At 48.4% G+C, this 27,953-nt stretch overlaps 1 protein-coding gene across 2 annotated transcripts in view; it reads right to left on the reverse strand.

Moving 5' to 3' along the window:
* Window positions 1-2,028: 2,028 nt before the first annotated feature.
* Window positions 2,029-27,953, reverse strand: part of LOC147125370 (tripeptidyl-peptidase 2-like) — a 152,782-nt gene continuing 126,857 nt past the window's right edge. For both annotated transcript variants that reach the window (XM_086002219.1, XM_086002216.1), the window contains exons 25-29: window positions 26,151-26,238; window positions 21,454-21,584; window positions 15,794-16,004; window positions 6,040-6,159; window positions 2,029-4,542 (exon numbers count right to left, since the gene is read on the reverse strand). In XM_086002219.1, coding sequence (XP_085858345.1) covers window positions 4,453-4,542; window positions 6,040-6,159; window positions 15,794-16,004; window positions 21,454-21,584; window positions 26,151-26,238 — 640 coding nt within the window. In that variant the 3' untranslated portion in view covers window positions 2,029-4,452. The remainder of the gene's footprint in view (window positions 4,543-6,039; window positions 6,160-15,793; window positions 16,005-21,453; window positions 21,585-26,150; window positions 26,239-27,953) is intronic.

The raw sequence follows: 27,953 nt of genomic DNA on the forward strand, positions 1-27,953 counted from the left end.
CTGCAGGACCAGCTCCAAATTAAAGAAAAATAAAATTGGATTTAAATTAAAACCTGCAGGATTATGGATACTTTGCTCGATCTCAATGGAACGCTGAATTCACTGGTGTGGGATGGGCTTGGCTATCCTGATGTCAAGCCAGCTGAGCTTCACACTGAAAGTTCGATAGGTTTAGAAGCTTCAGTTAGGCCATAATCTCATGACAGCACCCAGGGCTAGAGTGGGAGTGGGAGGGGAGGGGGGACGGGGGAGTGAGGAAGGGGAGAGCAAGAGATGCGGGGGGTCAACATTGTGGCAGATGAAATGTAACACAGAAGTGCGAAGTGATACATTTTGGCAGGAAGAGGAGAGGCAATATTAATTAAATGGTACAATTTAAAACAGGGGATACAGGAACAGAGAAACCTGGGGGTGTATGTACACAAGTCTTTGAAGGTGACAGGACAAGTTGAGAAGGCTATTAAAAAGGCATATGGGATCCATGGCTTTATTAATAGAGGAATAGAGTACAAAAGCAAGGAAATTATGCTAAACCTGCATAAATCACTGGTTAGTCCTCAGCTGGAGTATTGTGTCTAATTCTGGCCACCACACTTTAGGAAGGATGTTCAGGCCTTAGCGAGGGTGCAGAGGAGATTTACTAGCATGGTACCAGGGATGAGGGACTTCAGTTACATGGAGACTGGAGAAACTTAGGTTGTTCTCTTTTAAGCAGAGAAGATTAAGGGGAGATTTGATAGAGGTATTCAAAATCATGAGCGGTTTTGATACGAGTAAATAAGGAGAAACTGTTAGTAACAGGAGGGTCGGTAACCAGAGGACACAGATTTAAGGTAATTGGCAAAAGATTCAGAGGCAACATGAGGAAGATTTTTTACGCAGCGAGTTATTGTGATCTGGAATGCGCTGCCTGAAAGGGCGGTGGAAGCAGATTCAATAATAACTTTCAAAAGGGAACTGGGTAAATACTTGAAAAGGGGAACATTGCAGGGCTCTGGGGAAAGAGCAGGGGGAGTGGGACTAATTGGAGAGCTCTTTCACAGAGCCGGCACAGGCACGATGGGCCGAATGGCCTCCTGCTGTGCTGTATCATTCTATGATCTGGTATCCTGCAAATATGCTGGGAGGATGTTTCCCCTGGCTGGGGGGTCTAGAACCAGGGGTCACAGTCTCAGAATAAGGGGTTGGCCATTTAGGACTGAGATGAGGAGAAATTTTTTCACAGAGGGTGGAGAATCTTTGGAATTCTTGACCCCACAGGGCTGTGGAAGCTCAGTCATTGAGTATATTCAAGACAGAGAGCGATAGATTTTTGGACTCTAGGGGAATCAAGGGATATGGGGACAGTGCGGGAAAGTGGAGTTGAGGTAGAAGATCAGCCGTGATCTTATTGAATGGCGGAGCAGAATCACGAGGTCGCATGAAAGACTTGCATTTCTACAGCACCTTTCACGACCACCGGACATCCCAAAGCCCTTTACAGCTAATTAAGTACTTTTGAAGTGGAGTCACTGTTGTAATGTGGGAAACGCGGCAGCCAATTTGTGCACAGCAAGCTCCCACAAACAGCAATGTGAAAATAACCAGATCATCTGTTTTTGTTATGTTGGTTGAGGGAGAAATATTGGCCCCAGGACACCAGGGAGAACTCCCCTGCTCTTTTTCGAAATAGCACCATGGGATCTTTTACATCCACCTGAGAGAGCAGACGGGGCCTCGGTTTAACGTCTCATCTGAAAGATGGCCTACTTCTGCTCCTAATTCTTACATTCTTAAATGTTTTTACAGATCATCATCAGTTACATACATTCTTTTGTCCAACAGTTGATGATTTATTTGTTTTGAATATTTTTTTATATCACCTTTGCTCAGACAGTGTACATGAAGCAGCGATCTTTCCTTACAATGTCACGAGGTCGAGACATTTCCTCCACCGACAGGAACTGAAAACTGCCGACCGTTAACCGGAAATACCGATCCTTAATTGCTGAACACTGATACGCATCTACTAAAGGCCACTCCATATCAGAAGGCACAAAGGTGATTACTCTTTATTCCATAATGCCACTGCAGTATTATAAAGAATATATTTGTCTTATCCTGAAATAATGGTCACATAGAATGCAAAAAAAAAATTAAAAATCGCAGGCCCAGACATAAAAACAGCATTTAAATACACAACAGCTGAAATGATTTTCACATTAAAACCTGTATTCCATAACAATGACAACTTATAAAATATTTATCCAATTCCCTTGCAGGACTGCTGTTTAGATTCCAGCTTCGCTGACTCATGGGTGGGCTCTTGGGGTCAGTTGGCTGCTCGGTCTCGAGTCCTGTTTGATCTCGATTGGGCTGCTTCCGTTGGTGCCCGAGGGAGAGTTGACGCGTTCGAAAATCCCGGACTCCTCCAGCTCGAAGGAAGGTGGATGAGAGGGGACCTTGCAGGCAAGGCACGAGGTTGACCAGGAAAGGTTAATCCCGAGCGTTACTTCGAGCTGAAGCGTGGCCACAGCACAAGGAGGCACGGGAACATTCTGATCAGGACTGATGTCAGGAAGCACTCCTTCACACAATTAAACAGCTATTTTTTTTTTTGGTCTTGATTCTGTGGATGTTGGCGTTGTTGGCAAGGCCAGCATTTACTGCCCGAGAAGTTGGTGATACAAATGAGGGGCTTGCTGGGCACATCAAAGGGCTGTTAGGAGTCAACCATGTTGGTGTGGGACTGGAATCACATATAGGCCCAGACTGAGTAAGGCTTCCTTCCCTAAAGGGACATTCGTGAACCAGTTGGGTTTTTACACCAATCCGACAGCTTCCCTTGGCTGGGGAGTCTAGAACCAGGGGCCACAGCCTCAAGATAAAGGGTAGGCCATTTAGGACTGAGATGAGGAGAAATTTCTTCACACAGAGGGTGGTGAATCGTTGGAATTCTCTACCCCAGAGGGCTGTGGAGGCTCAGTCATTGGGTATATTCAAAACAGAAGTCGATAGATTTCTGACTAGTAAGGGCATCAAGGGATATGGCGATAGGGCCGGTGAATGGAGTTGAGGCAGAAGATCAGCCATGATCTCATTGAATGGTGGAGCAGGCTCGAGGGCCGAATGGCCGACTCCTGCTCCTATTTCTTATGTTATGTTCATGGTCACTTTTACGAAGACCAGAGTCTTATTTTGAGATTTTTTTAAACTGCCTGCGGTGGGATTTGAACTCACGTTCTACTGGATCACTAGTCCAAGCCTCTGGAACACTGGTCCAGTAACGTAACCGCTACACTATCGTAGCCCCTTGCAGCCAGCAGCTTTGGGGTCTAAATCTTCTAGGTTGGGGGTGAGGAGGGGGAAGTCACGAAGGCCCCACATCTGATCAATGAGATAAGGCAGATAGAGAGAAACTATTTCCTCTGGTGGGGGGAGTCCAGAACAAGGGGGCAGAACCTTAAAATTAGAGCCAGGCCGTTCAGGGGTGATGTCAGGAAGCACTTCTTCACACAAAGGGTGGTGGAAACCTGGAACTCTCTCCCCCAAAAAGCTGTTGAGGCTGGGGGGGTCAATTGTAAATCTCAAAGCTGAGATTGATATTTTGTTGGGTAAGGGTATTAAGGGTTACGGTACCAAGGCGGGTAGATGGAGTTAAGTTACAGATGGGCCATGATCTCATTGAATGGCGGAACAGGCTCGAGGGGCTGAACAGCCTCCACCTGCCCCTATGCTCCTTCCTACATCTCACCCCTGGTCTGCTGTCACCTTTCCTGCAGCTCCTCTTCTCTCTGGCACCAAGGTGAGAGCCGAGTCGCAGCACTTTATGGCAGAGAAGCGCCCCAGCGTAAGGGGACACGAGGCTGGTTGCTGTGTTGGAAGGATCGTATCTTTGGACAAATTAAAATGGGGCGGTGTGACACACAGAAGAGTCCGCTGCCTTCAACTCAGCTGGAAGGAGAAGCAATGCTGGGAGAAATCTATGGAGCTTGAAGGTAGAATCCCATGGGAGGGTCGTGAGATTCTATGGGAAGGATGAATTAGGCGGGCCACAAGGAGTGCCTCATTTTTGTCAGGAACAGAATGCAAAACACACAGCTCAGGCTGAGGCTGTGATGCTGCATGGGAATGCACAAGAACTGGAAAAAGAAACCCGAAGACCTTAATAATAAAGCAGATCTGAAAAGTTGTATTTCTGTCGGATCCCTCAGCAATCTTGCCAATGTTTATAAAACAAAAGACAAGCAAGAGTGGACCAAACACAAAGCCCAACGCATTGTTACACTGATAAGAGTTAGATGAGGAAAGACGGGAGGAGGCTCGAGTGGAGCATAAACACCGGCATGGACTGGTTGGGCCGAATGGCCTGTTTCTGTGCCGTATATCCTCTGTAATCATCAGGAAGGCCCTTCCTGTATCAATCCCGATTAAACATGCACACATATATATTCTTTATTCTATTGGCAAAAGTTAGAATGGGACGTGATCTGGGGGATACATCACTGGGAGGGAGTTCTCGTAGAAAGAGGCACAGTGCTTCCACCCAAGGGACTTCATCAACTGTAAAAGAAAAAGAGATCATCACGGTTAACAACAATATCTCGCAATTCAGCACCAACATTTCTAATAAAGCCGTAATCAACAAATAAAAAAACTAAATACTAAAGCCTTTAAACTGGCATCATAAAAAATATAAATGTTTTCGGAAATCTGACAGTATTGTCTCGAGTGAAATCGCAGCCTGTCATCACTTGAGCCCATGTACTGAGGGCTAGAAATTCTGAACAAAGATGAAAGCAAATAAAGATGTGCGTCTGTACAGCACCTCCTCACATCTCAGAAACGTCGCACCGTGTTTCACAGGCCGTGAAATTACTGCGAAGGGCAGCCACGGTCATTAGTTCAGCAAATGCAGCAGCTGATCAGCACACACCGAATGTGATGGAGAGACAGTAAGTCACCTCACCCTGCGCCCCAGGCACCCTCCCCTCCTCCCGCCCGGCCCCACACATCTCTACCCTTCTCCCACACTGCTCTCCTCACACCCACACTGCTCTTCCCCAACACCCCCTCCCCCACACCCCTCCCCTCACACCCCCTCCCCTCTCCCCCCACACCCATCCCCTCTCCCCCCACACCCCCTCCCCTCCCCACACCCTCCCCTCACACCCCCTCCCCCACCCCCCTCACACCCCCTCCCCTCCTCCCCCCCCACACACCCCCTCCCCCCCCTCCCCCCCCCCTCTCCCCCACACCCCTCTCCCCCCACACCCCCTCCCCCCCACACCCCCTCCCCTCTCCCCCTCCCCACACCCCTCCCCCCCACACCCCTCTCCCCCCACACCCCCCTCCCCCCACACCCCCCTCCCCCACCACACCCCCTCCCCTCCCCCCCCCCACCACACCCCCTCCCCTCCCCCCCACACCCCTCCCACACCCCCTCCCCCCACACCCCCTCCCCCCCACACCCCCCCCTCCCCCCACACCCCCTCCCCTCCCACACCCCCCCCTCCCCTCCCACACCCCCTCCCCCCTCCCCTCCCACACCCCCTCCCCCCCTCCCCTCCCACACCCCCTCCCCCCCCACACCCCCTCCCCTCCCACACCCCCTCCCCCCCCACACCCCCTCCCCCCCCACACCCCCTCCCCTCTCACACACCCCCTCCCCTCTCACACACCCCCTCTCCCCACACCCCCTCCCCCCTCCTCTCTCCCCCCACACCCCTCTCCCCCCACTCCTCTCCCCCCACACTCCTCTCCCCCCACACCCCTCTCCCCCCACCCCTCCCCTCCCCCCCCCACCCCTCTCCCCCCCTACCCCTCTCCCCCCCACCCCTCTCTCCCAGACTGCTCTCACCCCACACCCTCTCACCCCACATTCCCTCCCTTCCCCTCCCATTCCCCCCCCTCCCCTCCCATTACCCCACCACCCAAGAGTGGGGTGGGAGGGGGAAAACACCTTTAAAATGTGGCAATCGCAGTTGGGTCAAGTTAGGGCGGCCTGGCCTGGATCTCATTGTCTTTGTTCGTGTGTGAGAAAGGGAAGTTTCCACCAACCTGAATACAGTTGTTCCAGTTTTCTTGACTCTGCTTATTATCGACAATTTTTGTAGCAAACTTCAAAGCACGTCCAAAATGTTGCTGGGCCAAGGCATGCTTGTATGCGAAGGTCAACGCCTAATGACAGCAAGAGACACACACGCACAAAGTGAGTACCGGAAAAACAGCAACACTATTTCACAAAGCTCACATAACTGGGATGTCCTCCCCATTAAAATATCAGATTGTAAGAGCTTCTACAAGTATGTAAAAAGGAAGAGAGTAGCAAAAGTAAGCGTTGGTCCCTTAGCGGCTGAGACAGGTGAAATTATATTGGGGGAAATAAGGAAATGGCAGAGACTTTAAACAAATATTTTGTATCTGTCTTCAAAATAGAAGACACAAAAAGCATCCCAAAAATAGTGGGGAACCAAGGGGCTAATAAGAGTGAGGAAGAAAAGTAATTAATATCAGTAGAGAAAAAGTACTTGAGAAACTAATGGGACTAAAAGCCAACAAATCCTCTGGACCTGACGGCCTATATCCTAGGGTTTTAAAACAGGTGGCTGCAGAGATAGTGGATGCCTTGGTTGTGATCTTCCAGAATTCCCTAGATTCTAGAATGGTCCCAGCGGATTGGAAGGCAGCAAATGTAACCCTGCTATTCAAGAAAGCAGGGAGAGAGAAAACAGGGAACTACAGACCAGTTAGCCTGACATCAGTCGTCAGGAAAATGCTGGAATCCATTATTGAGGAAGTGGAAACAGGGCACTTAGAAAATCATAATATGATTAGGCAGAGTCAACATGGTTTTATGAAAGGGAAATCATGTTCGACAAATTTATTAGAGTTTTTTGAGGATGTAACTAGCAGGGTAGATAAAGGGGAACCAGTGGATGTAGTATATTTGGATTTCCAAAAGGCATTCGAAAAGGTGCCACATAAAAGGTTGCTACGCAAGATAAGGGCTCATACGGAACTTGAGGGTAATATATTAGCATAAATAAAGGACTGGTTAACGGACAGAAAACAGAGAGTAGGGATAAACGGGTCTTTTTCCGATTGGACGGCTATACATAAGAATATAAGAAATAGGAGCAGGAATAGGCCACTTGGCCCCTCGAGCCTTCTCCGCCATTCAATAAGATCATGGCTGATCTTGGGCTCAAAGCCACTTCCCCGCCCGCTCCCCATAACCCTTCACTCCCTTATCTTGCAAAAATCTGTCTATCTGCACCTTAAATGTATTTAATGACCCAGCCTCCACAGCTCTCTGGGGCAGAGAATTCCACAGATTTACGACCCTCTGAGAGAAGAAATTCCTCCTCATCTCAGTTCTAAAAGGGCGACCCTTTATTCTAAAACTGTGCCCCCGCATTCTAGATTTCCCCACGAGGGGAAACATCCTCTCTGCATCTACCTTGTCGAGCCCCCTCAGTATCTTATATGTTTCAATAAGATCCCCTCTCATTCTTCTAAATTCCAATGAGTATAGGCCCAGCCTGCTCAACCTTTCCTCATACGTCAACCCCCTCATCTTTGGAATTAACCTAGTGAATCATCTCTGAGCTGCCTTCAATGCAAGTATATCCTTTCTTAAATAAGGAGATCAAAACTGTACACAGTACTCAAGGTGTGGTCTCACCAACACCCTGTACAGTTGTAGCAGGACTTCCCTGTTTTTATACTCCAACCCCTTTGAAATAAAGGCCAACATTCCATTTGCCTTTTTGATTACTTGCTGTACCTGCATGCTAACTTTTTGTGTTTCATGCACAAGGACCCCCAGGTCCCTCTGAACTGTAGCATTTTGTAATCTCTCTCCATTTAAATAATAATTTGCTTTTCTATTTTTCCTGCCAAAGTGTATAACCTTGCACTTTCCCATATTATACCCCATCTGCCAAATGTTTGCCCACTCACTTAGCCTGTCCATATCCCTTTGCGTCTTTGAGTCCTCTGCACAACTTGCTTTCCCATCCACCTTTGTATCATCTGCAAACTTGGCTACATTACACTTCATCCAAGTTATTAATGTAGATTGTAAATAGTTGAGGCCCGAGCACCGATCCCTGTGGCACCCCACTAGTTACCGTTTGCCAACTGGAAAATGACCCATTTATCCCGACTCTCTGCTTTCTGCTAGTTAGCCAATTCTCTATCCATGCTAATATATTACCCCCAACTCCGTGAGCTCTTATCTTATGCAGTAACCTTTTATGTGGCACCTTATCGAATGCCTTCTGGAAATCCAAATACACCACATCTGCTGGTTCACCTTTGTCCACTCTGCTCATTACATCCTCAAAGAACTCCAGCAAATTTGTTAAATATGATTTCCCTTCCATAAAACTATGCTGACTTGGTTTGGCTGCAGTATGATTTTCCAAATGCCGTGCTATTGCTTCCTTAATGAAGGACTCCAGCATTTTCCCAATGACAGATGTTAGGCTAACTGGTCTATAGTTTCCTGCTTTCTGTCTCCCTCCTTTCTTAAATAGGGGTGTTAATTTGCAGTTTTCCAATCCGCTGGGACCTCTCCAGAGTCCAGGGAATTTTGGTATATTGCAACTAATGCATCCACTATCTCTGCAGCCACTTCTTTTAAGACCCTGGGATGCAGGCCATCTGGTCCAGGGGACTTGTCATCTTTTAGTCCCATTATTTTACCGAGTACTATTTCCTTAGTGATAGTGATTGTCTTTAGTTCCCCACTCCCTGTGGCCCCTTGATTAACCATTATTGGGATGTTGTTAGTGTCTTCTACAGTGAAGACAGATACAAAATATTTGTTCAGAGTATCTGCCATTTCCCCGCTCCCCATTATTAATTCCCCAGTCTCATCCTCTAAGGGACCAACGTTTACTTTAACGACCCTCTTCCTTTTTATATACCTGTAGAAGCTCTTACTATCTGTTTTAATGTTTCTTGCCAGTTTGCTCTCATAATTCATCTTCTCTCTCTTTATTTTTTTTTTATCATCCTGTGCAGGTTTTTAAAAATTTCCCAATCCTCTGACCTCCTACCAATCTTGGCAATATTGTATGCCTTCGTTTTCAATTTGATACCATCCTTTACTTCCTTAGTTAGCCACGGATGGTGCTCCCTTCTCTTAAAACCTTTCTTTCTTACTGGAATATATTTTTGTTGAGAGTTATGAAATATCTCCTTAAATTTCCGCCATTGCGTTTCAACTGTCTTACATGTTAATTTATTTATCCAGTCCACTTTAGCCAGTTCTGCCCGCATGCCATTGTAATTGCCTTTGTTTAAGATCAGGACACTAGTTTGAGATACAGCTTTCTCACCCTCCAACTGAATTTGAAATTCAACCATGCTATGATCACTCTTTCCTAGAGGATCCTTTACTAGAGATCATTTATTAACTCTGTCTCATTATACAGTACCAGATCCAAGATAGCCTGCTCCCTGGTTGGTTCCATTACATACTGTTCTAGGAAAACATCCCGGATGCACTCTATGAACTCCTCCTCAAGACTACATGGCCAATTTGATTTGTCCAATTAATATGGAGATTAAAATCATCCATGATTATAACCGTACCTTTTTTATAGGCCTCCATTATTTGTTGATTTATACTCTGTCCAACAGCATTGCTACTGTTCGGGGGCCTGTAGACTACGCCCACCAGAGACTTTTTCCCTTTATTATTTTTTATCTCCACCCAAACCGATTCTACTAGTGGGGGGCTGCTTGGGCTCAGCTGTTTACAATCGATATTAATGACTCAGATGAAGGGACCGAGTGCAATGTATCCAAGCTTGCTGGCGATACAAAGCTAGGTGGGAAAGTAAGCTGTGAGGAGGACACAAAGAGCCTGCAAAGGGATGTCAACAGGTTAAGTGAGTGGGCAATAAGGTGGCAGATGGAGTATATTGTGGGGAAACGTGAGGTTATTCACTTTGGAAGGAAGAATAGATAAAACAGAATATTTTTTAAATGGTGAAAAACGATTAAATGCCCAAGTTTTCATCAGTTTCCATGAGTTGACAGATTACACCGCTTGCCGACTGTGGGTGGGGGGAGGGGAGAGCACAACACAACCAGTGTCGAAGCAGTGAATGACTGACCGCAACTTCAGGATTTCTACGTTAGGATGCGCATGCGCTAAATCCTGAAGGTCCGGTCAGTTTCAAAAGTGTTCGTTGTGATTACCCACCTCAAATTCGGGCCTAAGATACTTAAAGAGGAAACTCCACCCTGCATAAAATAGAAAGCTGCATTCATAAAAGCACCACATCAGAAACATCCCAAAGTGCTTCACATACAATGGGTTGGTTACATTGAAATGGAGTGCGAGTGGCTACATAGGTAAATGCAGCAGCCATTTTGTAGGGCTACGGGGAAAGGGCAGGGGAAGTGGGGCTGGCTGAAGTGCTCTTGCAGAGAGCCGGCATGGGCTCGATGGGCCGAATGGCCTCCTGTGTAGATTCTATGTAACTTCCATGTAATAAGTGTGAGATGATGCATTTTGGTAGGAAGAATAAGGAGGCCACATACTGCTTGGATAATAAGATTCTAAATGGGCTAGAGAAGCAAAGGGTACACATTCACAAGTCATTACAAGTAACAACACAGGATAATAAGGCCATAAAAAAAGCAAACCAAGCATTGGGGTACATTTCTAGAGACAGAATTGAAAAGCAGAGACGTTGGGCTGGATTTTGCTACGGGGGCAGGTTGGGGTCGTGTTCCCCACACGAATCCGGAACGATGTGGGAAATTGATGCAATTTTGATTTTATAGCCCAATTGATTCCCCACGTGTGGGAACCCCTAGCCAGTGAGCTTTTCAGGTGGGAAGCTCGCCTCCGATGACATCATCACTGCTGCTTCATTTAAGGGCTTCCACAAGCCTTGCTCACTTCAGCAGACTGCCAAGCTTCTGGCCCTGGCAGCTGCTGCTACCATCATCAATCATGGCGACACATCGGAGTAAGGCATCCCCCAGATTTGACGAGGCAGCCCTCCAGGCATTGGTGGAGGGAGCGACAGAGAGCAGGGAGGTGCTCTTCCCCTCCTCGGGGAGGAAGAAGCCACCCCAGCAAACCAAGGCTGTGTGGCTGAGGGTGGCAGAGCAGGTGAACGCCAGCTCAAATACCAGCAGAACATGGATCCAGTGTCAGAAACGCTTCCATGACCTTCTGCGCACTGGAAAAGTGAGTATGATGTTCCCATCACTCTTAATCTGCTCCCCATTGCCTTTCCTCACCAGCTCTCAGCTTTACCAATCTCTTCCTCCACATCCCACTTGACACTGACATCCATGCACCCTTTCCCACTCCCTCTCTCTCTATGGTCACATTCACCTAACTAATGGACTATGCAGCCCTCACACTCCCTATCACTGTCATGCTATGAAAACAACTTACATCGCATAGGGAGGGCCCTTGGTCTTGCCATCTCACTCCATCTTTCTCTCCTTCTAAGCATCTATGCCATCAATTCTCTACACTCACTCCTTCATTCTCGCTCAAACTCCACTTGTCTCCCCCATTGCAGGAAAAGAGAGCTCACAACCAAAGAGAGCGAGCCAGGACAGGGGGAGGGGCAGCCTCCTTAGCCCAGCTGACCCCATGGGAGGAGGCGATCCTGGAGATCGTCGGCATCCAGGACGACACACAAGTGGGGGACGGAGAGACCGGCGCAGCAGAGCAAGCTGGTGACAGAAGAGTTTTCCAACTCTCTCAATTGCATTGCATGACTCGCTGATAATGACTTGGAAGCTCTAGCAGATGGACCTCTGATCATCTGCAATAAGCACTGTGCAGGTAACCCTGGCCTCTCATTTCTGACACTTTCCTTTACTCCCCCACAGGACCATCGCAAGCTCCCGTCTCCAGGACGCAGGAGGAGGTTCAGCCTCAGCATCCAGACTCCTCAGAGGAAGCTGCAACCTCTGAGGGCGCAGCGTCAGCAGAAGGCAACGCACCCAGCACCAGCGCAGACACTCACACCTCGGTGGGACCTTCGGGACATAGAGTAGTGTTGTCACCTGGTGTATCACAGCTCACAAGTGAGTCTCAGCAGATGGTGGAGACAGGGACAGCAGTGGAGAGTCCTAGTCGGAGGGCGCAGCACTCTCCCAGCTCGGCTCAGCTGCATGTCGACCCTCTGCCTCTGGGTCCATCCACAGTATCAGCGGTGATGGCACTCCAGGAAAATATGCAGGAGTCTCTGGCAGGTTTTGTCTCCAGGGTTGCTGCGAGTGTGGAGCGAATGGAGGAGTCCGTCGCTAACATGAGCAGAGCCTTCGTGGAGTCATTGGCGCATCAACGCATTACCACGGAAAGGATGGCAACCTCCGTGGAAAGGCTGGCTACGGCCATGGAGGAGATAAGTCACGCGAGTGTTGAAAACATGGTGAGTGTTCAGACTAGACTGACATCTCTGGAGGAGCGATGGGCAGCTATTGAACAGAGAAACCAGACCTTCATGGCAGTCCCTCTGAGAAGGACTGCCAGTCCCGACACGGGTCCCCATGGCTCCCCTGATGTGCAGCAAGGTGCTCTCTCGCCACTTGCAAGCGCTGAGGGGGACCTGACCCATGAGAGGGATGATGGTGGCAGAGAACAAGGAGGTGGGGGCTCCTCTCCAAGCGCTCAGTGAAGGTGGCGAGAGGGGTTTCCCAGGAGGTCACACTGGAGATGGTTGTCAGGCTGCAAACTTCCAGAGCTGTGGGTATGCCTTCTGAAAGATCCCCCAGACCTGAGAGAGCAAAGTTATGCCACCTGCAATTAAAGCCTGTTCAAATCTGCCATTTAATGGTTGAGCTGCAGCTGCTACTCCGCAAGCCAGTTGTGCTCCCGCCACGTTTCAGATGTGTGTTTCCCACCAGGCGTGTTTCACGTGGGAAAACGAGTAAACTTGCAAGTGGTTAGGAAAATGGGATTATAGAGCCAATTGAGGGCTTGTTAAGGGCCTTAAGGGCCTATCCTGCCTCCTGGAGGCGGGACGGAGTCGGGACCAGCAGACACGAATTTAGGAAAATTGCGTGGAGGCGGGTTTGGGCCTGCACGCCAGTTTTGCGATTTTTATCCCCCATACACCTCCAATCCCGCCTCCCCGGCCCGAGCAAAATCCAGCCCATTATGTTAAACCTTGGTTTTCTGGTCTCCATATTATAAAAAAAGATGCAGTGGTATTGGAGAAGATGCAAAAAAGATTTGCAAAGATGATACTAGAACTGTGAGGTTATCACTACCAGGAAAGATTGAACAGGCTGAGGCACTTTTCTCTAGAAAAGAGAAGGCTGAGGGGTGGCCTGATGGAGGTCTTTAAGGTAATGAAAGTGTTTGATAGGGTAAATGTAGAGAAAATGTTTCCACTTGTGGGGGAGTCCAAAACTAGAGGCCATAAATATCACAGTCACTAATAAATCCAATAGGGAATTCAGGAGAAACTTCTTTACCCATCGCTGGGTCAAAATCCTGGAACTCCCTCCCTAACAGCACTGTGGGAGCACCTTCACCACACGGACTGCAGCGGGTCAAGGCGGCGGCTCACCACCACCTTCTCCAGGGCAACTAGGGATCGGCAATAAATGCCGGCCTTGCCAGCAACGCCCACATCCCATAAACAAATTTAAAAAAAAACCCAGAGAGTGGTTAGAATGTGGACCTCACTACCACAGGGAGTAGGTGAGGTGAATAGCATAGATGCATTTAAGAGGAAGCGAGATAAACACGAGGGGGAAAGGAATCGAAGGGTATGCTGGGCCGAATGGCCTGTTTCTGTGCTGTAGACGCGATGTTTTCAGCACATAGAAACATAGAAGATAGGAGCAGGAGTAGGCCATTCGGCCCCTTGAGCCTGCTCCGCCATTCAATGAGATCATGGCTGATCATCCAAACTCAGTACCCGGTCCCTGCTTTCTCCCCATACCCCTTGATCCCTTTAGCCTTAAGAAATATATCCAACTCCTTCTTGAATATATTTAATGAATTGGCCTCAACTGCCTTCTGTGGCAGAGAATTCCACAGGTTCACCACTCTCTGGGTGAAGAAATTCCTCCTCATCTCTGTCCTAAATGGCTTACCACTTATCTTTAGACTGTGACCCCTGGTTCTGGACTCCCCCGCCATCGGGAACATCCTTCCTGCATCTAGTCTGTCTAGTCCTGTTAGAATTTTACAAGTTTCAATGAGATCCCCTCTCATTCTTCTAAACTCCAGTGAGTATAAGCCCAATCGACCCAATCTTTCCTCATACGTCATTCCTGCCGTCCCAGGTATCAGCCTGGTATGATACATCAATCATTAGCTGTGTCTGCAAAATAAGTGAGCAACACTGACGCTACAGGAGACACGTATTACTGCACTCGGGGCAGACTGATGTACGAGGACCTGTATAACAGGAAGCTACATGAACACTTAACTGAGATCAGCAGCATTAAATTGCCTCAGGATTATAAACCAAAATGCAGTCAGAGCCTGTGCTCCTCATCCTGAGCAGTTATCCCAATTCCACATCGTCCCATCAGATGTGCGCGGAAATGATCCCAATAAACTGCTTGTGATGTAGTGCCGACACAAAACGTTCCTGGCATCCAAAACGGCAATGTGTTGCTAGGGTAACCCAGTGCATGCATACACACAAAAATAATCAGCAGGGTGTTGCTATGGTAACCCAGAATACGCTTGCAGATGAAGAAATGGCCCAACAGTACCTCGGCAACATTCAAAGTGCCAATGTTCCTTCACCGCTTCCTCACTGAATGTGAGCAGGCTGCAGGATAGTGGAAATCTGAAACTCCCTCCCCCAGAAAAGGCTGCGGATGTTGGGTGTCAATTGAAATTTAAGACTGAGATTGATTTGTTGGGTGAGATTACTGAGGGATATGGAGCAAAGACGGGTGAATGGTGTTGGGACACAGATCAGCCATGATCTGAGAGAATGGCAGAAGAGGTTCGATGGGCTGAATGGTCTACTCCTGTTCCGAATGTTCAATTCGAAATTGCCATTTTAAACTCTTAGGGGGAAAAATTTGATTGCTTTGCGCCTCCCATTAGGGTGCAAACGGGGCGCAAAGCACCTAGTGCCCGGGCGCGGCGCTGCTAACACCTCCCGCGAAATTCAGGAGGTTAGCGGCACCGGTAGCCTCCCGCGGTGCTGCGCCTCGGGCGATGACGCCATCGCCGTGCGTGGCGCCCCGCTCGTGCCCCCTGACCTACCACCGGACGCCATGTCCGACAGGGTCAGGGTGGCGTTTTTGTGGGCGGGTCGGCGTAAATTGAAGGGCAGATGCCAGCCGGCCATTTGTTTTAGGGCCGCCTGCCAGCACCTGCCACCTTTTGCCTCCCCCTGCAGGGTGCCGGCCGCGATCGGTCAGCCCGGCACTCCTCTCGAGTGCCGGGCTCTTTTGCCGGCACCCTGCTCCCCGGTGGTCCAGCAGGGCCCCGGTGCGCGCTGCGCTAGGCCCCTCCCTTTAATCAGAGGAGGGAGGCCTGGAATACTGCGGTGCTGTGTGCTGGCCCGCGTAGCGCTGCTGCACGTAGCGCCGCGATATTGAACAGGAGCGCCCCAAGAGGGAGGGGGAGCGCTTCCAGTAGCCCCGCCTCTTGCTTGGGGCGCTACCATTCAATTCCGGACGCAGGGGCGCTAACTATTTCAGGGCGCAAGCGCCCCAAAGGGGGTGCACCCCAATTTTTCCCCCTTAAAGCCCTACCAGTATTAAATCAGGCATTATGAGAAAGATAGATTTCACCAGTGGTTTGAAATACACACGTCTTTGCACAATATTTGTAATTTACCTTGCTGTCCGTGAGATCGATCCACTTCTGGACATCATAGAAAGTATCTGTCAGGCTCTTGTAGATGTCGTCGGACTCACCCTCATCCTGACTGACTGGTTTGCTTGATGCTACTTCATCTTGTGACTGGGGCTGGAGAAGTTTATCAGCCAGTGCACATCCCTTCTGACAGAGGGCGTCGATCAGGGCAGACTTCTGCTTTTCCATCTCGCTGAAAATGGGAGAATCGGTATAAACTGAGTCGCAGAGCTGTTTATCAGAGTGAATAGTTTCAAGAGGAACTTGACTATTAACCAGGATGGACAGTGTTTTTTTTTTTGCCGTCACGTTTTTGTGTCCAAAACTCTGCTGCCCGTAGCCTAACTCGCCCCGTTCACCCATCACCCCCTGTGCTCACTGACTGCCTTGGCTCCCGGTCTGGCAACACCTTGGGGGAGAAATTGAGTATAGTCCCGTTTGGGGTGCCAGCCTCGCCAGGGCGCTAAAAGTAGCGCCCCGGAAACATTCGCGCCCCTGCACCGAAAACTGAGTGGTTGCGCCCCAAAGGGGAGCGCGGCGCTACTGGAGGCGCCCTGCATCCCTCTTGGGGCGCTGCGAGTGAATATCGTGGCGCAACGTGCCACAGCGCCACACACTGCGGCACGTCGCGCTGCGGCATTGCAGGCCTTCCTCCCCTTCTTAAAGGGGAGGGGCCTTGTGCAGCGCGATTTGGGGCCCAGCTGGGCCCCCGAGGATCGGGAGTGCAGGCAAAAGAGCCCGGCACCGAGAAGTGCTGGGCTCTTGGAGCGCAGCCGGCACTCCGCGGGGGGGGGGGGGGGGGGTCAGGAGGCCGGGGATGGGAGCGCAGGCAGGTGGCCAACAACAAAAATGGCCGCCCAGCACCTCGCCTTCAATTTGCGCCTCCCCGGCCGCAGGTACGCCACTCTGACCCTGTCGGACATAGCGTCTGGCGGTAAATCAGGGGGCGCTCCCGAATATCACGGCCGGGCGTGAGCGGGGCGCTGCGCACACCGATGACGTCATCGGCAGCGGTGCAGCGCTAACGGTTAGCGCTACCACTAACGTCCCGCGGAATTTAGCGGGAGGCGTGGGCAGTGCCGCGCCCGGGCGCGAGTTGGCTTGCGACCCACTTAGTGCCCTCTTAAGGCGCAACCAACTGAATTTCTCCCCCCTTGACTTTAACATTCTCATCCTTGTTTTACAGAGAAACATAGAAGATAGGAGCAGGAGTAGGCCATTCGGCCCCACGAGCCTGCTCCGCCATTTAATGAGATCATGGCTGATCATCCAAATTCAGTACACTGTCCCTGCTTTCTCCCCATATCCCTTGATCCCTTTAGCCTTAAGAAATATATCTAACTCCTTCTTGAATATATTTAATGAATTGACCTCAACTGCCTTCTGTGGTAGAGAATTGCACAGGTTCACCACTCTCTGGGTGAAGAAATTCCACCTCATCTCAGTCCTAAATGGCTTACCCCTTATCCTTGGACTGTGACCTCTGGTTCTGGACTCCCCCGCCATCAGGAACATCCTTCCTGCATCTAGTCTGTCTAGTCCTGTTAGAATTTTACAAGTTTCAATGAGATCCCCTCTCATTCTTCTAGACTCTAGCGAGTATAAGCCTAATCGACCCAATCTCTATCCATACGTCATTCCTGCCATCCCAGGTATCAGTCTGGTGAATCTTCGCTGCACTCCCTCCATGACAAGAACATCCTTCCTCAGATAAGGCGACCAAAACTGCACACAATACTCAAGGTATGGTCTCACCAAGGCCCTGTACAACTGCAGCGAGACATCCTTGCTCCTGTACTCGAATCCTCTCGCTATGAAGGCCAACATACCATTTACCTTCTTAACCGCCTGCTGCACCTGCATGCTTACCTTCAGCGACTGGTGCACAAGTACACCTAGGTCTCGTTGCACTTCCCCTTTTCCCAATCTATTGCCGTTCAGATAATAATCTGTCTTCCTGTTTTTGCCACCAAAGTGGATAACCTCGCATTTATCCACATTATACTGCATCTGCCATGCATCTGCCCAATCACCCAACCTGTCCAAATCATACTGGAGTTTCTCTGCATCCTCCTCACAGCACACACGCCCACCCAGCTTTGTGTCGTCTGCAAACTTGGAGATATTACATCTAGTTCCCTCATCTAGATCATCATTAATATATATTGTGAATAGCTGGGGTCCTAGCACCGATCCCTGCGGTACCCCGCTAGTCACTGCCTGCCACTCGGAAAAAGACCCGTTTATTCAAATCTCTCAATGGCCTCGCCCCTCCCTATCTTTGTAACCTCGTCCAGCCCTACAACTAAGGGAATCAAGGAATATGGTGATAGCACAGGAAGGTAGAGTTGAGGTAGAAGTTCAGCCATGATCTTACTGAACCCTACTTACCGAATAGCCTACTCCTGCTCCTATTTCTCATGTAACTCTCCGAGATCTCTGTGCTCCTCCAATTCTGGCCTCTTGCACATCCCCCATTTTAATTGCTCCACCATTGGCGGCTGTGCCTAAGCTCTGGAATTCCCTCCCTAAACCTCTCCGACGCCTCCTTTAAGAAGTTCCTTAAAACCTACCTCTTTGACCACCTGTCTGAATATCTCCTTATGTGGCTCGGTGTCAAATTCTGTGCGATAATTGCTCCGGTGAAGTACCTTGGGACGTTTTACTACGTTAAAGATGCTATATAAATGCAATTAATAATTGTTGTTGTAAGAGGTTACTCCTGTCACAAGCTGTGATCAGAACACTAGGTGGGCAGCACCTACACTGACTGCTTTGGACATCTGCAAAGGACACTTGCAACAGTGTCAATCACCGGGAAGGCAATATCCTCCACAATTCCACAAGTTGAAGCGACAGACTGACTGGATTGAAAAGGCTAAGAAATATCTACATCGGCAGGCTTTAGTGAATTTACTACCGGAGACTAGAAGTGCTAAAAAAAAAAGTATATACACTGGAAGTTACAAAGGGACATAGACAAATTGAGTGGGGAAAAACTGTGGCAAATGGAGTACAATGGAAGAAGTGTGGGGTCATCTACTCTGGATCCAAGAAAGACAAATCAAAATATTTTCTTAATGGTGAGAGACTAGGAGCTGTGGAGGAGCGAAGGAATTTGGGTGTCTGTGTACGGAAATCACTAAAGGCTAGTGCACATGTACAAAATGTAATCAGAAAGGCTAATGGAATGTTGGCCTTTATGTCGAGGGGGCTGGACTACAAAGGGGAGGAGGTTATGCTTCAACTGTACAGAGCCTCGGTCAGGGCAAATCTGGAGTCACTGCGTTCAGTTCTGGGCCCCGCACCTCAGGACGGATATATTGGCCTTGGAGGGGGTGCAGCGCAGATTCACCAGAATGATAACGGGGCTAAAAGGATTAAATTATGAGGACTGGTTGCATAAGCATGGCTTTGAGTTTAGAAGGTTGAGGGGTGATGTGTGTGTGTCTGTCTGTGTGTCTGTCTGTGTGTGCATACACATGCATACGGATGGATGTCAGCGGCAACATTACTCGCAGGGGCTGCACTACAAGTGCGGCACAGTAATGCTTAGCCTGTGTAAAAATAACAAGGAGTTGTTCTGTTAAAGGTAATAAATACAGAAGAGACAGAGGAAGACTCCACATTGGAGACCCTCAACGAGACAAGAGTGCGACTCCTGATAATGGCATGTCTGAGATCCGCTATATAAAAAATTCCATTTGATGCAGGATATGTAATACATTTACGAGACAAATATATGCGATTGTGAACAAGGCAAATACTTTAAAAGTCAAGGGCTGGTAAAAGATTTATGAAAGTATTTCTTGCCTGCAGCAATTCCCTGCAGATGTCACTGTTGCAATAATAACTGGAGCACATCTGTTTGCTCAGACACAAGAAGTTAATGGCTTCTAACATTATGTGGAGTTTTAAGCGCTGTAGTTGTCAGATAGGCTTAAAGGGCTGGGTCTATTTACTCTAGAGCAGTATAGACTTAGGGAGCGACATGATAGGGGCTTATAAAAAATAATGAAAGGGCTGGAGAGCGTGTCTATTGATAGATTATTCCAATTTGACAGATTGGAGAGGGCGAGGGAACACGAGTTTAAACAACTCTTTACCTGTCCTATTACCATCTCGTCTCGCCTTGAATATCTTAATGTCTCCTTACCTCTCACAGAACTTCCCCTTTGTTCTTTCATCCCCTCCCCCATTTCCCAGCCCCCAAACTTGCTTTGTAATCTGTTTCATTTCCTGCTTTTTTCTCAGTTCTGAAGAAGGGTTTCGACCTGAAACATTGGCCCAGAAATTCGGGTCGGGGGCTTCCCGCGGGTGCAAGCCCCCGACCTGCCCTTAGCTAGCGCGCCGGCCGTTGAGCTGTGGGCCCGCGTGGGATTCCGATCCTGGGCCTCCTCCAACTGCCGGCGCGCAGTGCTTGTGTATCCCAGGGGCGCAGTTAGTTCGATGCGTCCCCTGGGATCACGTGGGCCATGGAGAGCCAATGGTAGCAGGGAATGCTTCATTCATAAGTTTGACAGGAAGAGCTGTCAAACCTATAAATACTATAAGCCCCAAAACATCACTAAAACTTCAAATAAATTTCTTTTTAAAAATCACATTTTTAAAATAACTATAAATTACATGAAATAACTATTTTAAACAATAATTTAAATTTTTGAAAAAATTAATTACATTTTCTAATGGGGCTAAAAATAAACTTACCTTTCTTTAAAGTATTTAAAAATAATAAACCTGTGGAAAAAATGTTTTAATTTTAATTAATTCACCACTTACCTTGTTAAAAGCAGGCCTTGCGACTGCTGTTTAAAAGTGTAACTCCTGGAGACTTACGTTTTTTTGCAAGGTTCTCCGGGAGGGTAAGTTCGATGCGCACGCGCTGCCGCTCCGGCGCACGCGTTCCACCTCTCAACCCCTTCTTTCAGGGGAACGGAAGTACCGGTTTCCCACGCATGCGCAGTGCATGCACGAAACCGGCAGTTTCGTTGGGCCTACGCGTGACTACCCCGTGCGTACTCACCCGTTGGGACCCGAATTTCTGGGCCATGAACTCGGTTTCTCTCTCCACGGATGTTGCCTGGCCTGCTGAGTTTTTCCAGCGTTTTCTGTTGTTAGTTCGGATTTCCAGCATCCGCAGTATTTTGCTATCGTACAAGTTTAAACAATGTGAGAGTAGGAATAGACTGGATGTTGGGCGGTTCTTCTTCTCCCAGAGAGCAGCGAGCCTCTGGAATGTGTTGCCGGGCTGGTGCGGTGGGTGCTGACTCTCGGCCTTCAAGAGGGAGCTGGACCGGTTCCTGACTGAGGGCCAAGATCGCATCATAGAGAAGGTCAGTGTCTTCATAGAGAACACTGGGTGATCCCCTGGACTGGTTTCCATCGCCTGAGGGGGTCGGAGAGGAATTTTCCTGGGGTTTTTCCCCACTTATTGGCCCTGGGTATTTCTCGGTTTGTTTGCCTCTCCCAGGAGATGACAAGGGGGGAGGGCAGGACGTGTCTAGTCACAATGCTCCGGCCATCATGGGGCGTGGGGCAGGCTTGATGGACCAGCTGGTCTTTATCGGCCAGCCATTTTCGTATATTTATGCTCTATTTTCCCTGACTGGGGTTAGTGCACACGCACAGGTGCAGCCGCTTACCTTTTGACAGCTGCAGCATCTGGTCTTGGGTCAGTCTTCATGGCCAAGTAGGTCACCAGGGCACTTTGATCGATGTGCGAGATAACTACATCGGCTGCTCGAACAATTTCATCCAGTCTCTTCATCCTTTCCTGGGAAAGGAAAGCAAAACGTTAACAGTGCGAGTTCAAAACCCACTGTGGCAGCTGGAGAACTTGAATGCAGTTTAAAAATATCTGGAATTTAAAACAAAAACTAGCACCAGTAAAGCCTTAACTGGTTCACTGGTGTCCCTTTAGGAAAGGGAGCCTGCCGGCCTTACCCGGTCTGGGCCTATATGTGACTCCAGTCCCACACCAACCCTGCCCTCTGAAGTGGCCTAGCAAGCCACTCAGTTGTGTTCAACCATTTCAAGGCGGCGGCCCACCACCACCTTCTCTGGGCAACAAATACCGGCCTTGCCAGCGACGCACACATTCCAACAATGAATCATACAGCACAGGAGGCCATTCGGCCCATCATGTCTGTGCTGGCTCTTTGAACGAGCTCTCCAATTGGTCCCACTCCCCTGCTTTTTCCCCATAGCCCTCCAAATTTTTCCTCGTCAAGTATTTATCCAATTCCCTTTTGAAAATTACTATTGAATCTGCTTCCACCGCCCTTTCAGTTAATGCAGTCCAGACCAGTCAGTAATCCAGGTTAACAACAGAGAATGCTGGAAAAACTCAGCAGGTCAGGCAACATCCGTGGAGAGAAATTTGAGTTGACGTTTCGGGTCGAACCCTTCTTCAAAACTGGAAAGAAAAGAAAATAGGTCGAAGGCAGGGCTGCGATCGGACAAAAGAAGTGAAAGAAACAAAAGAAGTAAAAGAGACAATAAAAGGTATTAAAAGCTAGACGAGATAAACGTCAACTCAAATTTCTCTCCACGGATGTTGCCTGACCTGCTGAGTTTTTCCAGCATTTTCTGTTGTTATTTTGGATTTCCAACATCTGCAGTATTTTGCTATCGTACCAGTAATCCAGGTTACTGGCCCTTATGCCACTGGAAACAGTTTCTCCTTATATACTCTATCAAAACTCTTCATAATTCTGAACACCTCTATTAAATCTCCCCTTAATCATCTCTGCTCTAAGGAGAACAATCCCAGTTTCTCCAGTATCTCCACATAACTGAAGTCCCTCATCCCTGATACTGCTCTGGTAAATCTCTTCTGCACCCTCGCCAAGGCCTTGACATCCTTCCTAAAGTGGGGTGCCCAGAATTGGCCACAATACTCCAGCTGAGGCCTAACCAGTGATTTATAAAGGGTTAGCATAATTGAAAAAAATTAACAAATGCACAACGTTAAATGGATACAGTAACCTCTGGGTTATAGCACTGGGGGTAGCAACCCAGAGTTCAAATCCCACAACAGCACACTGTGAAACTGAAGGCAATAAAACGGTAAAAGAAAATGACGGATCAGCGTAAAAACCCAACAGCTTCACTAATGTCCTTCAGGGAAAAGAACTTGTCACCTGTACCTGGCCTCGCCTACACATAACTCCAGTCACAAACTATGTGGTTGATTCTTAGCAAGCCAATCAGTTGTAAATAAATAAATGGGTGCAGCTTTGCCAGTGTTGTGCTAAATATCACACAACCCATTACTTCCGCAAAGAAACATTTGCAAGTATGGCCTCTTAAATTCCCGTTGAAAGATTTTCTCCTGAAGGAATATCCTCCCTTCACCCAGGCCCCTGCCAGTGGCAATGCTGATACTACTTTGAACCATATGGTTGGACAACAGTCGAGAGACAACGCTGCCTCCAATGGTCTCTCTGCTCAGCATCCTCCAACCGCAGTGTGACTGAGATTGGTGCCTCAGTTGAACATGGAGTCTGGTTTGAACCACTGCCTCACGCTGGTCTCTCAACATAGAAAAATAGGAGCAGGAGTCGGCCGTTCGGCCCTTCGAGCCTGCTCCACCATTCAATATGATCATGGCTGATCCTCAATCTCAATGCCATATCCCCGCTCTCTCCCCATACCCCTCAATCCACTCTACGACCAACATCAACAACACTCGGTTTTCCAAATAGCATAAGAACATAAGAAGCAGGAGCAGGACATACGGCCCCTCGGGCCTGCTCCGCCATTCAATAGGATCATGGCTGATCCGAACCTAGACTCACGCCCACTTCCCTGCCCGCTCCCCGTAACCCCTAATTCCCTTATCAGCTAGGAAACTGTCTATCTCCGTTTTAAATTTATTTAATGTCGCAGCTTCCACAGCTCTCTGAGGTAGCAAATTCCATAGATTTACTACCCTCTGAGTGAAGAAGTTTCTCCTCATCTCAGTTTTGAAAGGGCAGCCCCTTATTCTAAGACTATGCCCCCTAGTTCTAGTCTCACCCATCAGTGGAAACATCTTCACCGCATCCACCCGATCAAGCCCCCTCACAATCTTATATGTTTCGATAAGATCGCCTCTCATTCTTCTGAACTCCAATGAGTAGAGGCCCAGCCTACTCAACCTTTCCTCATAAGTCAACCCCCTCATCTCCGGAATCAACCGAGTGAACCTTCTCTGAACTGCCTCGACAGCAAGTATATCTTCTCTTAAATATGGAAACCAAAACTGTACGCAGTATTCCAGGGGTGGCCTCACCAGTACCCTGTATAACTGAAGCAAGACTTCCCTGCTTTTATACTCCATCCCCCTTGCAATAAAAGCCAAGATTCCATTGGCCTTCCTGATCACCTGCTGTACCTGCATACTAACCTTCTGTGTTTCATGCACCAGGACTCCCAGATCCCTTTGTACTGTAGCACTTTCTCTCCATTTAGATAATAAATTGCTCTTTGATTTTTTCTGCCAAAGTGCATAACCTCACACTTTCCAACATTATATTCCATCTGCAAAATTTCTGCCCACTCACTTAGCCTGTCTATGTCCTTTTGCAGGTTTTTTATGTCCTCCTCACTCACTGCTTTCCCTCCCATCTTTGCATTGTCGGCAAACTTGGATACGTTGCACTCGGTCCCTTCCTCCAAATCATTAATATAGATTGTAAAGAGTTGGGGTCCCAGCACTGACCCCTGCGGAACACCACTAGTTACTGATTGCCAACCCAAGAATGAACCATTTATCCCAACTCTCTGTTTTCTGTTAGATAGCCAATCTTCCACCTATGCCAGTATATTACCCCCAATCCCGTGATTTTTTTATCTTGTGCAGTAATCTTTTGTGTGGCACCTTGTCAAATGCCTTTTGGAAGTCCAAATACACCACATCCACTGGTTCCCCTTTATCCACCCTGTTTGTTACGTCCTCAAAGAATTCGAGCAAATTTGTCAAACATGACTTCCCCTTCATAAAACCATGCTGACTCTGTCCGATTAAATTATGTTTATCCAAATGTCCTGTTATTGCTTCTTTAATAATGGACTCCAACATTTTACCAACCACAGATGTTAGGCTAACTGGTCTATAGTTTCCAGCCTTGTCTCTACTTCCCTTTTTATATAAGGGCGTTACATTAGCAGTTTTCCAATCTGCTGGGACCTTTCCTGAATCCAGGGAGTTTTGGAAAATTACCACCAATGCATCCACAATCCCTACCGCTACTTCTCTCAAGACCCTAGGATGTAAGCCATCAGGTCCAGGGGATTTATCCGCCTTAAGTCCCATTATCTTACCGAGTACCATCTCCTTAGTGATTTTAATCGTGTTTAGCTCCTCCCCCCCCATAGCCCCGTTTGTCCAGTGTTGGGATATTTTTAGTGTCCTCTACTGTAAAGACTGATACAAAATATTTGTTCAGCGTTTTTGCCATCTCCATGTTCCCCACCACTAATTTCCCGGTCTCGTCCTCTAAGGGACCAACATTCACTTTAGCCACCCTTTTTCTTTTTATATAACTGTAGAAACTCTTGCTATCTGTTTTTATATTTTTTATACTTTGAATGATCATTCCCAGAGACATGGGAACAATTGCCTCGGTAAGAGTTAGTCTTGTAACAGAGCAGCAGCACCCGGTCTCATTGACAACACAAACTTCGCCCTTTTGCTGCTGATAATACAGGAGCAGGAGAAGATTCCTCATCGGGCCAGCTCCACTAATAAGAAGTGCTTAATAATTACATTATGGAAAATACGTTATGATATACATCACAAGAGTCAATCTCAGGGGGATCAGTAGAACAGGCTAGCATCGAAGGTGGAACGACAACTCTTGGTAGATACAGTGGAAAAATAAGCCAGGCAGGGTCATTAAAAAACGAATCATTCTTAGGATGTGGGCGTCGCAGGCAAGGCCCGGCATTTATCGCCCATCCCTAATGCCCGTGAGAAGGTGGTGGTGAGCCGCCTTCTTGAACCGCTGCAGTCCGTGTGGTGAAGGTGCTCCCACAGTGCTGTTAGGGAGTGCCAGGATTTTGACTCAGCGACAATGAAGGAACGGCCGATATAGGTCGAGATGGTGTATGACTGGGAGGGGGAACGTGGAGGTGGAGGAGTTCTCGTGCGCCTGCTGCCCTTGTCCTTCTCGGTGGTGGAGGTCGCGGGTTTGGGAGGCCGTTTCATTTGTTACATCATCTTAATTATATCCGGGACTACAACTGCTCGAAGTGAACAGGACAGGGTATGGGGCATGTAGGAATTAAGAAAACCTTTGGGACCATTACTGCTAGTACAGCCGGAGAGCAATATTAAGTACGAAGCACAACACACCTTCTCTGAATCGAGGCTGGTCAGATAAGCGATATGTACAGGCAAGTGTTCAGGGTACATCGATACCAATTCCTCGTGCAGATCCAATCTGTAAGAGAATAAAGTATTCACAGTTAATCTGGACACACATGAATCTGTTTGAAAACACAGCTAACCCAGGCTAGGCTGGACTAAGCTTTGGGTTCAATGGAAATGATGGAATGCGTGTGGAATCATTACCTAAGGAAGGATATACTTGCCATAGAGGGAGTGCAACGAAGGCTCACAAGATTGATTCCTGGGATGGCGGGACTGTCGTATGAGAAGAGATTGAGTAAACTAGGCCTGTATTCTCTTGAATTCAGAAGAATGAGAGGGGATCTCACTGAAGCATACAAAATTATTACAGGGCTTGATAGGGTGGATGCTGAGAGAATGTTTCCCTTGGCTGGGGAGTCTAGAACCAGGGGCCACAGCCTCAGGATAAAGGGAAGACCATTCAGGACTGAGATGAGAAGAAATTTCTTCACACAGAGGGTGGTGAATCTTTGGAATTCTCTACCCCAGAGGGCTGTGGAGGCTCAGTCATTGGGTATATTCAAAACAGAAGTCGATAGATTTCTGACTAGTAAGGGCATCAAGGGGTATGGCGATAGGGCCGGTGAATGGAGTTGAGGCAGATGATCAGCCATGATCTCATTGAATGGCGGAGCAGGCTCGAAGGGCCGAATGGCCGACTCCTGCTCCTATTTCTTATGTTCTTATTAAGGGGAGCCCTGAAGGAAAGGTGAAAATGTGGGAAGGAAAGGGAGTGTCAGGAGGGTTACTTAAATTTGAATATCAATTTTCAGAGGTTTGAAGACCAAATAAAACTGGAAAGAGAGAAAGTAATGGAGGATGAAAGTAAACCTTTAACTAAACTTCACCCCAAATGTTGTGTACGGATTAAACCACAGGTCCATGGAGTGGCCGGGACTATGAAAAAATACACCGGAGCACTTCTACCTTAGTGCAGGAGTTAAGAATGGTTAAGGCCGTATTTACACTGCAGCGACTGGTCTCAAAAAGGGTATGGGGAAAAGGGCAGCGGAATGGGACAAAGTGGATAGCTCTTTCAGAGAGCTGGCACAGGCGTGAGGGGCCGAACGGCCTCCTTCTATGCTCCAGTGTCAGATCTATCCCTACAACAACTCGCATTTCTATAACCCCTTTCGCGACCTCAGGACTAAAGCGCTTTACAGCCAATGAAATACTTTTTGAAATGTAGTCACTGTTGTAATGTAGGAAACGTGGCAGCCAATTTGTGCACAGCAAGCTCCCACAAACAGCAATGTGATAATGACCAGATAATCTGTTATTTTTAATGTGATGCTTGTTGAAGGATAAATATTGGCCAGGACACCGGGGATAACTCCCCTGCTCTTCTTCAAAGTAGTGTCATAGGATCTTTCACATCCACCTGAGAGAGCAGACGGGGCCTCGGTTTAACATCTCATCCAAAAGACGGCACCTCAGACAGTGCGGCACTCCCTCACTAATGCCCCTCCGACAGTGCAGCAATCCCTCAGTACTGCCCCTCCGACAGTGCAGCGCTCCCTCAGTACTGCCCCTCCGACAGTGCAGCGCTCCCTCACTAATGCCCCTCCGACAGTGCAGCACTCCCTCAGTACTGCCTCTCCGAGAGCGCGGCGCTCCCTCAGTACAGCCCCTCCGACAGTGCAGCGCTCCCTCACTAATGCCCCTCCGACAGTGCGGCACTCCCTCAGTACTGCCGCTTCGACAGTGCAGCGCTCCCTCAGTACTGCCCCTCCGAGAGCACGGTGC

Source organism: Somniosus microcephalus, chromosome 1, assembly GCF_052327205.1.
Source record: "Somniosus microcephalus isolate GS21.2 chromosome 1, FLI_Smic_1.0, whole genome shotgun sequence".
Taxonomy (NCBI): Eukaryota; Metazoa; Chordata; class Chondrichthyes; order Squaliformes; family Somniosidae; genus Somniosus; species Somniosus microcephalus.